Genomic DNA, 12,783 nt, shown 5'->3' on the forward strand with positions numbered 1-12,783 from the left:
CAGAATACGTATTATTAAATTTTTTTTCCCCGAGACTTTCTTGGGTGCAATATGTTACAAGGCAAGCAGCCATGACAGGGAATATTACATGACACAGCAAACAAATGGGGCTGGATAGAAGGCTCCATAGCTTTTAGCTCACGTAGTGCATGAATCAAGCATGGCACATTTTAGCATGCTGCAGCATTTCTCAGACAGAAGCACAGGCACGGTAAAAGGACAAGAAAGGGGTGTGCAGGGTGGGGGCAGTGTTACCTTGGTTAAGTTGCTGAGGGCTAGGTACTGTGCTGACAGCTGGGACACGCGATGGACGAAGCCCTTTCCGGCTGCTTGCCCTTCCCAGAGACGATGAGCTCTTTCCCTGAGCCTGCTCAGCTCTGCCTCCCGACTGGACATCTCCTCCAGTACACACTGGGCCAGTACAAAGCAGAGGGGAGGAAGAGATGGAGATGCAAATGGAGAAATAAAGACGGAGCAGTAGTATGAGGGTGTAAGGGGAAATGAAACAACAAGAAACATGAAAGCGATGACAGAGGAGGGAGGTGTGAGAGGCACAGAGGAGGGACACAAGGTTGGGTTAACATGTCATAAGAACAGACACACGAGCACATACAAATACATGGATAAAGACAGGGGGAAAGAACATGATAAAAAACAGCAGGAGTAGCATTATTTCTCTGCGGTGATTCGGCTAGACGTCACAGCCCAGTACAGGGAAAGGAGGCAAGCCAGATAAAATCCTGCCTCGGAGGGGGTGTATATGTGAAAAGGTAAAAAGGATTTTTGCCAAAACAGGTTCTGACACTGAAGCCTGCATGTATTGTATTGTACTTCAGGTGATGGGGGAAGAAATGTAATTGCTTGCAGGGCCAGACAAAAGGCAACAAGGAGGAGTGCTTCAGTGGGCGATAGAATAAATACAAAAATAGCAACAATGATAAGGGCAGAGCTTTGAGATGGGTTTGATATATTTCTTCTCTATTGTCAGTTTTATCTTTGAAACGCTTCGTGCCTCTCTTCCTTTTTTTGTCTCTGCCAGACATGGCAGAGGTTGTTATCGCATCCTGATACGGGCCTTTTAGCCACGCAGAGCGTCAGTTGTGACAGAAGGAGAATTAATTAGATTTCTGGACTTTTCCTCTGACTATTGTGTCAAGACACTGTTCTGCTGGTGCTTGACGAATGTAATTAGTTTCTTCTCTTTCCCCAGCTTATTGAGATTGTACTTTAGGGATTCGTATCTGATGGAGAGCTACAACTACTTAGTATCCTTAGAAAATCAACTTAATATTCAATTTATGGTGTAAGGATGGGGTTTACTTGAGTGTGGAGAGGAAATGAGAGAGCCTCAGCGATAGCAGCTGAGGAGAGATTTGTAAAAGGTGCACTCTCAATATAACATAATGCAATTAAACAGAAAATGGATCCTACATTGTGGAAACATACTGCTTAAAGAGAAGCTATAAAACGTTGTAAAATCTATGATGCGAATAACCAGAATAATTATAGGAGTGACTTCATTTTAAGAGGGCTGTTATGTTCAGCTGTGAGACATACTATGGGGCATAGGTTTGCATGTAGTCAGCAGGGACATGTCCCTGCCAATATTTGAGCTAATGTGTTTGCATTATCTTAGGAGTGAGGTCATATAAGATAATTCCTATGTGCCCACCCAGAGTCTACATCTCCAAGACAACCTAGCTGGCATTTGATTGGCCGAACAGGAGGGGACTATCTGAAGGCTCACATCATACTTACTGCCAGACATGGAGGAGGCAGGAGCTGATCAGTGTGCCTAATTTAATTTGACTTGTAAACATTGTAGACTGCATTGTGGTTTATTTCCTCTGACTTTTATCTGTTTTAATGTCTGTGTGTCCTCCTCATTTAGAGGCAGCTTGTGAACTCTCATTAATTTATGACTTTATTCTCATTAAATTCCTTATTCTCGATTTTTATTCTCGCCATCTCGCTGACGTTCCATGAATCAGAAATCCACTAGTTAAAGAACCCCAGACAGAGCGTAGTAACTGTGTAAGAGCATGATTTTGGGCTCCATAATACCTGTAGTTTGCTGAGCTCCAGTTTCTTGGCTGGAAGGTCGTGTAGCCGAGCACTGCTCTCCTGAACTCTGACCTCTGTGCTGTTCAGCCAGTTCTGCAGAGGCTCAGCACTGGCCTCAAACTCCGTCATCTGGGACTGCAGTTTCTGGAAGTGACACATTTAACTTAAAGGAACTCAAAATACCATGAACAAATTCAGCTAGAGAAGTTCACACATAAACTGTCTCTGCACAAATGAATGTATTAATCATAGTCTGGCATCAGAAACAGATGCAAACAAAGAAGGACAAACATTAGTTAACCTAACCCTCCTTTAACATATATCATTCTGAGTTCCAGACTGTTTTTACAGGTTAATTAAGCCAAGAAAGAAGCCTACCTTGAGAGCATCCTCCCTCATCTGCAGGTTATTCATCAGGGTCTTCCAGTCCTCTCTGACGTTTGCCACCTTGGCCTTGATTCCCTCCACTCTGTCTTTGGACACCACAGCCATCAGCAGCTCCCCACTGGCCCCTACTGTACTCAGCCTGGCCTGGCCATGCTCCCTGTCAATCAAGAACTCCTGTGGGGATACAAAGACAAAGAGACTGTGACTATTTAACACAAGCACACACACACACAAAGGGAGAAGGGTGTGAAAGTGAAAGGAGGGGGGAAAGAAAAATTGGACTGAATGACGATCCCAAACTTCTTTTTGTCTTCCACTTCTGATGCAATAGCAGATGGGTCAGCTTCAGTGTCCCAGGATCTCACTTTACATCGTCGTAAGCAGTAATTAGACTGAGGCTTTACTGATTCCATATGCGTGGGCAGAAGGAGGGGCTTGACCCATAGAGGCAATCACAGATAAGGACAGTGCTGTGAGGCTGAAATGTGTTGGTTTTTTACAGGCAGACACACACACACACACCCCTCCCTCGGAGCTGAGTCGATGACAGTAGCGCAGCAGGGACCGCTCCACCATCTGTGCAGTCAGCACATCACTTACACACACTACAGCTTCAGCCTCCTTACACACATACACACACACACACATTGGTCCGGTACAGCAACACATAAAGTCTGTCTCTTTATTTACTCTCTCTTCTCTGTTCATTCAGGTTTTTTTTTTTTCCACTCAGTACCATTCTCACCCTGCCAATGTTACTGTATAGCACCAATTAAGTGTGACACAATGGATGCCCCCGCCCCTCCCACGCTGGCCCTCCTGGAGGTCAGCCATGTGGAAACATTGTTCCACATTCCTCACCAAGTCAATAATAAATAAAACATGCCCCGCCTCCGTATTCATCTTCCCTTCACTGCCATATATTCTATGATATTTCCTCCTCAAAGCTACACTAGAACATTCTGAAGGAGCACAAAAAAACACTCCCACATGGCAGATTTTAGAAAAATGATCTCTTCAAGTAACGCAATGTTCTTTTGACACAGCTGTGCCATGTGACTATTGATTAAATCCTGTAAGGTCCACGAGTACAGCACGCACTGAATAAAATGTTGTGGTATATTCAAGTTCTGCACTTTATGAGTGAATAATAATCGTCTTACTAATGTATGTGTATTGTAGTTAAGGGTGGACATGGCCTGGTGTCTGAGAGCTAATTAACTGTCTGGTGCAGGGATATGGGGACTACCTTAACCAATGAACACCTGACTCTTGGCCAGGGCCCTGGGGTGCTCTAAAGATGCTGCCAGACTGTTCACCTGCCAGCTTCTCAGAGAGAGACTTCTCGGAAAGAGAGGCAGATATTTTGAAGAGAAAGGCAAAGAGACCCCGCTGTGGAGCGTTTTTTTTATCCCTCCTAGCTGTGTGCCCAATTTCAGTTTATGCAGCAGGTCTTGCCACTCCAACAAGCCCACCAGAGGACACTCAACAGTGGCCATGTCAATACAGACATCCCCTTGAGCAATCTCCCATTGAAAGTGGATTGATTCTTTAACTATTACATAAATCACCTGCAGCTATTTACTTTGAGAGAGCAATCTTAGCCTTCCCAATCCATGCAAAGCCATTTACAGCTAGCACTAGTTTGGACTTAGAGTGGACCCAAACTCAAGCAGCAGTGGCAGCCCAAAGGTGAAGAATACAAAAATACTTTTATGACAAGAAGATTGTGGATTTCATTCCCTCAACAGGCTGAACATGAATAAATTACAACTCCACCGTCAACAGCTACTTGCTCGAAAATCATTATTGCCAAACTGGAGCTAGTTAATGGGTAATAACGTGCACTATATGGCATTTCCAGTATGAAGCAGTAATATATACTACCTGCTACCAATTCTACATTCTATTCTTGAATGACAGAGCAAAATGTAATTGAATCTGTGCATTTGTTGTTCTATGTCTAGTAGGTCCGTCCTGGGGACACTTCTCACAGGTGCACGGGAGGTGATACACTTCATATTTCCAACAACAAACAGAATCAAACCTGGGTAAGCAAGCAGTAACAGCTGAACAGACTGAACAAAAGAGTGATTTCCAAGTGATATCTGCAATGTGCAGTGCGAAACCACCATAGTGACATGGCCACAAATTGATTATTATGAACATTATAAGTATGTAATGAGTGTCCACACTAAATAAGAGCTGAAAAGGAGATATTAAGGAGATATTGCTTACTTGGATCCTCTGCAGAGCGGTGGAGGCCTCGTCGACACTCTGTGGCACATCAAAGCATTTGGCAGTGCTGATTTTAGCATTGACCAACCACTGCTGGAAGTCTCTCAAGGCGGCACGGAACCTCTGCTCCAACAAGCGCTCCTTATTTTGACATTCCCTGGATGCACGAAGACTGAGACTGTGTGACAAGAGAAAAATGACCGATTTAGCATGTTGTTCACAGGTTGAAATCCATCACGAGAAATAAACAAAGAAACAAAGCGGTTCCAAGGGAAGTGTTGTCTACTGTATATGTGCTCATCGAAACAAAGACTAGTAAAGGGGAGTAAAGGAAGCCTGGGAGATGAGCAGGTGGAGAAATGGAAAAGTGGGTGAAGTGGAAGGAATGAGCATTGGGGCAAAGAGGGAGGGTGGGGGATGGTGTTAAGGGGCAGTGCATAGGAGGGGGTTGAAAGGCGACATATGAGTGGGGCAAGGGTTCATAGGGGTGACAAGATGGAGAGAATGAGTGTTGACAGATTGATGCTGTAGGAAAAATGTTGGAAGATGTTAAGGATGTGACAGGGATACAGCATGTGAGGGAGAGGTTACAGTGAAGGGATACTTTAAGGTTTCTGTGGGTTGTATTTATTCACAAGGGACCTATCACATGCTGAGAAATTATTAATGTTGTTCATATATTCATTAGAATATATAGCATGAACCATTGAGTAGAGCATCAATAGAGACTGATAATACCAGACATTTGAAGCTAATTTTTACATTTAGTGTATAGTATAAAACGGATTTCAACAGACATGTTGAATAAAACAGACATTTAAGAGAAAAGGAAAGAATAAAGAAGTAAAACCATGAAGCGCAATACTGTAAGTTGCATTTTAAGGTCAGTCAGTAATTGGCAGACAACATAGTCAATAAAGAGCTCTGGTTCCAGATCTGGAATTAACTACTCCCTGCACTGGCACTGAACAAACTGGGAAACTGGGACATGTTGTATGGGTAACTGGGGGATTTCATAAGACACAACTGGTAAAATCACATTGTTTATACCCCAGGCAAAAAGGAAACCTTAATTGCACAATCAATATGTATTTAGTATGCAAAATTATAATGTGCATAAAAAAAAAAACAATAGAGGAAGATAATAGACAATTAAGGAAAAGAGTCCTCGGGCTTCTTACATACTGGGCAGTGGGTGAAGGTTAAAGGAGTGAGTGGAAGAAGTGACGGGAAGGACTACAGCAGGGAAACAAAGTGCACAGCTGTTTAAGGATGGGTTACTGTCCAAAAGGAGGCATGAATAAACCAGGCGAAGGCACATACAACCTTCTATAGACACACACTTTAAAGCACACGCAAATACCCTTGAGTTTTAATGATGCCATGAGAGCATGAAAGGGTAGTACAGGATGGCATGAGAGTGGAAAAAGCACTTTTTTTCTGCTGTGACGGACAAAATCTGGCATGTGCTATGAAAAGGATGCCTTTTCCTCCTCTATCTCCTCTCCTCTGTCTCTCTTGTCTTTTTGCCCACCCCGCCTCTCTCCCTGCTCTTCTGTGTTTAATACAGGACAGGTGCAAAGAGTACACGGGCCAAGTCTCGCACACACACTATAAAACCCAGTGAATGAGGATAGGTGCTGTTTTTGCCAATCAGCAGCCAAAGCCAATTACCTGCCAAAGCATCTCCATCAAATTGACCTCACTCAGGTTGTCTGCCAATAAATGAAAGTCACAGTGCATTATCCCACTAACCTGCAATTTCTCAGAAAAGTTAATACTGCATCCATGCAAATTAAGTGGATAATATGTGCTACTGTGTGTGTGTGTGTGTGGTTGCATGCACACATGTTCTTTTGAATAGTCACTGAATGGTGTTAATGAACAAGTGTTGAGTGAACACAGGCTCACTTGTGGGCTCGAAAAAAAGACCATCCAAATGTATCTGAATTCCCTCAAATCACGATCAGCATTGCATTAAATTAGACTGGAGAAAGACACATACCAAAAAAACACACACAGTGAACAAGCAGGAGGTGAAGGGAAGGTAGTTAAATGTTGCATAGCAACTGGTGGCTCTGGTGCTCTCTGTCACCTTTAGCCTTTGTCTGGCCAACACATGTCACAGCTCTAAGTGCAAGATGGCCACACACACACACACACACACACACACACACACACACACACACACACACACACACACACACCTCTAATACAAATTAGCTTGTAAAACGCTAACAATGCTCACTCAGACATGTGTTGTTTTGCAGGGAGAACACTGCCCTCCTTCTATTGTGGTTCTGGTGTTATGGAATGAATAAGTATGTTATGCATGGTGTGTTTTGTGGATTTTTCTTGTTATTTGCAAGACATTTCCCCTTTGGGCTTATAACAGGGCTCAACAAATTGGTTGAAATCTTCATCACAATGCTATTATACGATATTAGGATGTGGCAAATATATGCAAAAATCATCTAAATAATTCATATTCAAAGAAATTAGAGAAATATGCAAAGCAGTGAAGTTCTACTGTTATGCATTGCATGAGTTCAACTCATTTTGTTTGGCTCAAGCTGTTTTTAATTACAGCTTGATCTGAATTATTCAACAATAACGCGGTACGGTCCTATTAACATGATATAAGTCTGTCGAAAGTCCATAAATGACAATATGAAGTATTGACCCAGCCTTAGCCAAAAAATGTCATGTCAAATAAACATAATGAAAACAAAGTATTTGCCACCACACAGCATTTACAAAAGCATTAAGACTCCTCTCACCTGTTGTGCTGTTTGATAAGTGCTGTGACCCGGTCTGATTGTGAGCCCAGGTCTCTGGAGTATCGCACCAGGTCGTTCAGTTGGCCTTTCAACTTCTCTGCCATTGGCTCGGCGCTCTGCAAGCCCTCCAGTATATCCTAAACAACACAGAACAGACACCAGCTGGCTCAGTGTGTGTATGTGTGTGTCAAGGGGTGACGAGCACCCAGCGGATCTGCATTACACTCTTCAATAAGTGCACTCGGATTCCTATTCACACCCTGGCTTCGTCTTCTTAGCTCTTCTCACACTCACGCACACACACTCTCTCTCTCGCTCTCACACACACACACACACACACACACACACACGCTCCAACACATACTCACAGTGCTGCTTGTACAATAGCATTTCTGTTCTTCGCGGAGTATGGCAGGAAGGAGCTGCGGATAACGTTCTCCCGCTCTTCTCAGCGTGCCTCACATTCTGCACTCACACAGTCATGAAATCCTGTCCCATGAAATATGTACAAGCTCTCTCTCTCTCTCTCTCTGTCTCTCACTCTCTCGTCCGCGCTTCTTTTTCTGACGTATGACCAATAAACAACCGTCCCTCCCTCCCTCCCTGTTCTCCTGGACTCGGTGCTCTCTTCTCGCAGTTCTCCTTCCCTCCTCCTATCATTCTACTACTTTCTCTCCCCTCCTCTCTCCTCGTTCCCCCTCCCTCCTCCCACTCCCTCTACTCATTCCCTCGCACACATTTTTTTTTTCTCACTCTCACGCTCTCTCCCGGTGGAATTCAGCTGTCAGCCGTCACAGATGCAGGATCGGTTCAAACGCACACAAACGAGCGTGTAACGAAAACACGGCTGGACACAGGAAACAGGCTGGAGGAGGAGAGAGCGAAGCAGTGGAGGGGGAAGACTCCTCCTCTGTTCTGTGACAGCCCCAAATTGAAGAAAACCAGAGAAAGGCATGGCCGAAGAAGCCCGGGGAAGAGTGTGTTCATGCTGGCATGGCCTTGACAATACAGAGAAATTGTCACACTGTAAACATCCTGTGGAGGTTAGAAATAGAGCAGCAGGGGAGGTGAGGAGCAAGAGCATCTAAGAAACAACCCCTACGGTCCGGAGAGACATTACTGTACACTTCAAACATGTCAGAGTACAGAAAGGAGAAAGAAGCGGGAATTGAAAGGGGAATGTTTGGGAGGTAGAGATAGTGGAAAATAATGGCTAAAACAAGGAAAAGGGGAGAACAAAAGAGAGAATGAGGAGAAAACAAGAGAAACTGATGGGATTGTCACTCCTTCCTCATACCAGTAAAGCTGATTTACAAACTAATCTGTTTTTAGGATTTACAAATAGAATGGATAATTACTGACAGAGAAAGCATAGCTGAATGCAGAGGATGTAGCCTCTGTCTGCACAGTGTGTGTGTGTTCCTTCCATTAAACAATGCTAATCGCCTCCTCTAAAATTAACATAGTACAATGCTGCATAGTGGCCACTGTCAGCTTTTTACACATCACAGTTCCCCAACCCATATCTCAGTCGAACAGAAGTTTTTTTTTTTATTATTTACCATTTTTTCAAATAAACTATTGTCAGCAGAACAGTGAATAATAAAGACAGTCATGCCTTGTATTTAAAATCTCCTGCTGCTATACCTTAGCCAGCTGCCATCCCTCCACTGCTTCCTCGCCGTTGCTCCGCCCTTCAGCTTTAATCAACTCCTGGCTCCACACTCTCAGACGTCCATCAAGCTCTTTCAACTCGTCCTCCAGTCGGGCAGTCAGACGGTTGTACTCCTCCTCTGAGGCGGCGGCAGTGGCCAAAGCCCCCTCCAGACCGTCCCTGGCCCTTAAGGCGGCGCCCTCCCACTGCTCCAGAGCCTGCGACAGCGCACCCAGCTGTCGGTCCATGGCCTCGCAGCCACCTGCTGCCGTGTGTTCCGCCGTGGAAGCGGCGCTCCGACGCACCCGGCTGAGGCGCTCTCGGCCCTCCAGTAGTCGACTCTCCACACACTCCTGAAGAGATAGAGAAGGTAGATAGGAGATGAAGTTGCTACGGAAACTGTGGCTAAGGAAACCGCAACCGCCGAATCTATTTAAAGCCGCTTTGGTCTCCAACTCCATCACTTTCTGTCTTTTCTCCCTTTGATTCTGTCTTCTAAGCATGATGTCCTGTATTTTCATTTGTTGTCTCAGTATTCTCCCATCATTACTAATTCCATCCTCCCCCTCCATCCCTCTCTGTCCCTATCTCCCAGACTCTGTGGAAAGGTAGTATTTAAAAGGCAGAGGGTGTGAAAAGAAAACTTGAGCACATGCAATATCATTGAGCTGATAGCAGGATTAAAAAGGGGTAGACAACGGCAGCTGATAATCTTTGTGTGTAAGTAGAAGGATACGAATATTAACCTTGAGACCATGAATGAGGAAAAGAGAATGGTGTTAGCTTGTGTACACAAATTATATTTCCACTTCTACTGAAATGCTTCACACCACGGCTCTACAAACACACATTTATAATGTGATAATGAGGGCCCATGTGTGAAATTTAAATGCAAATCAATATCCCCACATATTTTTCGCGGCTCTGTAATTGCAGAATTATTGAACAGGGAAAAGCTTAGGCATTAATTGCGCTGCTCTTCCCTTTCTAACAACATGGCAGTAAAATGCGCCAGGAGAGAATAAGATATTTGGCTGTGATATGGGAACAAACTAAGAACTAATTCCAATTCCCCACATAGTTTGCCCTCCTTCAGAGTGGGAGTCCATTAAGATTAGATGGGTCAGATAATTCAGCAATCAGTTACCATAGCAACAGATAACACATATAACATCTATAAACTGGGGGTAGTCGAACCGATACACAACACGCGATTAAAGCAAGCTGTGGTGTTAATTCAAAGGAGCGTTGTTTACTTATACATTAAATGAGTATAGATACTGAACACACTGGGTGGGATTATTATTTTTATGTACACTTATGGTGAGGAATACCGATGTATATAGAGGTAATACTATACGACTGTGACAATTTCACACAAAAAGGCCAGAAAACAGATATGATCCAAAATTGAAAGGAGCAAGAATCAAAGATCTTTGAACTTCAGCAGATAATCAGTCCTTGAAGTGGACACAATAATTTAAAATTTGAACATCTGCAATTCCAGTACAACCAGGCAGACTCGATCTGCTGATAACGATTATTTAAAAGGATTGAAACCTTAAGGAAGGTTGTGATGAGACTGCTTTCTCCCTGGTCAAAACTATGTTTACACAGAAAGGCATGCTTTGATGGATGCTATGTCCACTCTACAGCACAATAGGCTTGTCACCTGTCAGATGTGGCACACTATTATTATCTGTCAACATATGGTGTTCATCAAATTTGGAATTAGTTCCTCGACAAAACTGTAAACAAACAAAACAAAAAGGAGCATCTGCAGGCATCGACAAGGGTATTTCTTTGTATGTTGACAGGCCGCCTTACCCTCACTTCTGACAGTTTCTTTTTGATGGAGGCAGAGTCTCCTGATGCATCAGACCAATGGTGTAGCTCCTCTCCAGCACTCATTAGCCAATCAGTGAGCTCCCTAACAGCCTCCAGGTATTCTTGGTGTTCCAAAACCACGACCTGCGCTAGACGTACTCTCTCCTTAAGACAAGGACGATGGACACAAAATTAAAAACACACTTACAGTAGTTCATAATATTCAGGAAATAGATTGGTAAGTTGTTTCTTTTTTGTAAATATAGTGTAAAAAGTAACTATTTACCTCCACCAAGGCTGTGAGGTCATCAAACTGCACCTGCAACTGGGTGCGGGCGCCATGATTAAAGCCGGCATCGCCGGTCTTCTTGAATAGTTCTCTGGCTTTTTCCTCCAGGCTGGACAGCGCCACCTGGTGGTCTTCCAGATCAGCCAGCATGGCTCTGAGTCTCTCCAGCTGGGAGGCCTTTTCTCTGGGCCCTGGCTGGGGGGTGAGAGGGGCACACACCTCCCTCTCTACAGCCTCCATCCAGCACCGCAGCTGGGCAGCAGTCTCCAGGTATCCCCCCCACTGTGACACCGTCCACTCGAGACGACTGGAAGGAAGACAGAACATAGCTTTAAACTAAACTTTAAAACCTTTTGGTAAAATATGTACATATAAGGATCACTACAAAAACTTTTGTGTACATTTTCAGTCATATGCATGTTAAGTATATATTTCATACTCATGATATTGCCAAGAAATAGAAATGCTGGCTGTAACACGGCCATATTGTATTTATCCCCTTTATCCTCTGGTTCAAACACACATGGGTACACGGCACACACACACCCACAATTTCCCTTGCCATCTGTTACCCCTGCATGTACAAATAACTCCAATATCCACACACTCACACACACACAAACGCACCTCTCTTTCACCTGCTACCCCTCGCCTTCTGTTACCCCTTTCCCCTTAAAACACAAATACACCCCATGTGCGACCCACTGTTTGCCATCCACCATTTAGTCCCTAATGAGATCAATTTTTTCTAGGAGGGGCCATAATTGCTCAATTAAACACACACACACACACACACACACACACACACACACACACACACACAGAGAAAAGAAGACACTAAATCAGATACATCAATCAGAGTTACAAAATGGTTACACCTAATGGTAATTAATGGCATTGAGACATCAATCTATCATGACGAAAACAACCTGTTCCAAAGAGAGGATATTTTTTGGCACACAGGTAAATGGCCTTCAAAAATGTCCAGGGATAAATGTTTTAATGGCACATTTAAAAAAAAATTAAAAGTTAAGAATGGTTCAACGAAAAATTGCTTACAGTTCACAGTTCTGTAGTTTATGCAGTTTCTGTGAATGCAATTGTACAATGACATAATGACAGTATTTAGTTAAAGGCAGGACCACTTCTTTAGAAGGTGGTGGTCTCGATGGTGTATACATTGCTTTAATTGCACCTGAGCCATCAGATGATATTTCAGGTGATGGAACAATGTGGGCAGTCTACCTGTGGCAGCTCATGGCAGTCACAAGCAGTGTGGCCCATGCATCCTCCACTTCCTGTAGCTGAGAGCGGACCACTTCCCGTCCGGCGGTTGCATAGCTGCGCAGGGCCAACTCCCCCTTACCCATCGCCATATTCATCTTGACCTCCCCCTCCCCCTTCAAAAGCAGGATGTCCTGTGCAAACAGAGCAAGATAAGAGTGGACTGGATTTAAACATCAGAAGTTTGAATGAATACGTTCTCAAGCAAACAGCCCCCTCTTGTGTTTATCAGAACAACTGCAGGCCGTAATAGAATAAAA

At 43.9% G+C, this 12,783-nt stretch overlaps 1 protein-coding gene across 1 annotated transcript in view; it reads right to left on the reverse strand.

Moving 5' to 3' along the window:
- Positions 1–12,783, reverse strand: part of syne1a (spectrin repeat containing, nuclear envelope 1a) — a 102,905-nt gene that overhangs the window by 56,364 nt on the left and 33,758 nt on the right. Inside the window, exons 52-60 of the mRNA XM_084030258.1 lie at positions 12,485–12,657; positions 11,237–11,546; positions 10,951–11,115; positions 9,117–9,476; positions 7,470–7,606; positions 4,690–4,867; positions 2,443–2,625; positions 2,065–2,208; positions 256–411 (exon numbers count right to left, since the gene is read on the reverse strand). Coding sequence (XP_083886384.1) covers positions 256–411; positions 2,065–2,208; positions 2,443–2,625; positions 4,690–4,867; positions 7,470–7,606; positions 9,117–9,476; positions 10,951–11,115; positions 11,237–11,546; positions 12,485–12,657 — 1,806 coding nt within the window. The remainder of the gene's footprint in view (positions 1–255; positions 412–2,064; positions 2,209–2,442; positions 2,626–4,689; positions 4,868–7,469; positions 7,607–9,116; positions 9,477–10,950; positions 11,116–11,236; positions 11,547–12,484; positions 12,658–12,783) is intronic.

The sequence above is a fragment of the Eutrigla gurnardus genome (genome assembly GCF_963514095.1).
Source record: "Eutrigla gurnardus genome assembly, chromosome: 16".
In the NCBI taxonomy this organism is placed as follows: Eukaryota; Metazoa; Chordata; class Actinopteri; order Perciformes; family Triglidae; genus Eutrigla; species Eutrigla gurnardus.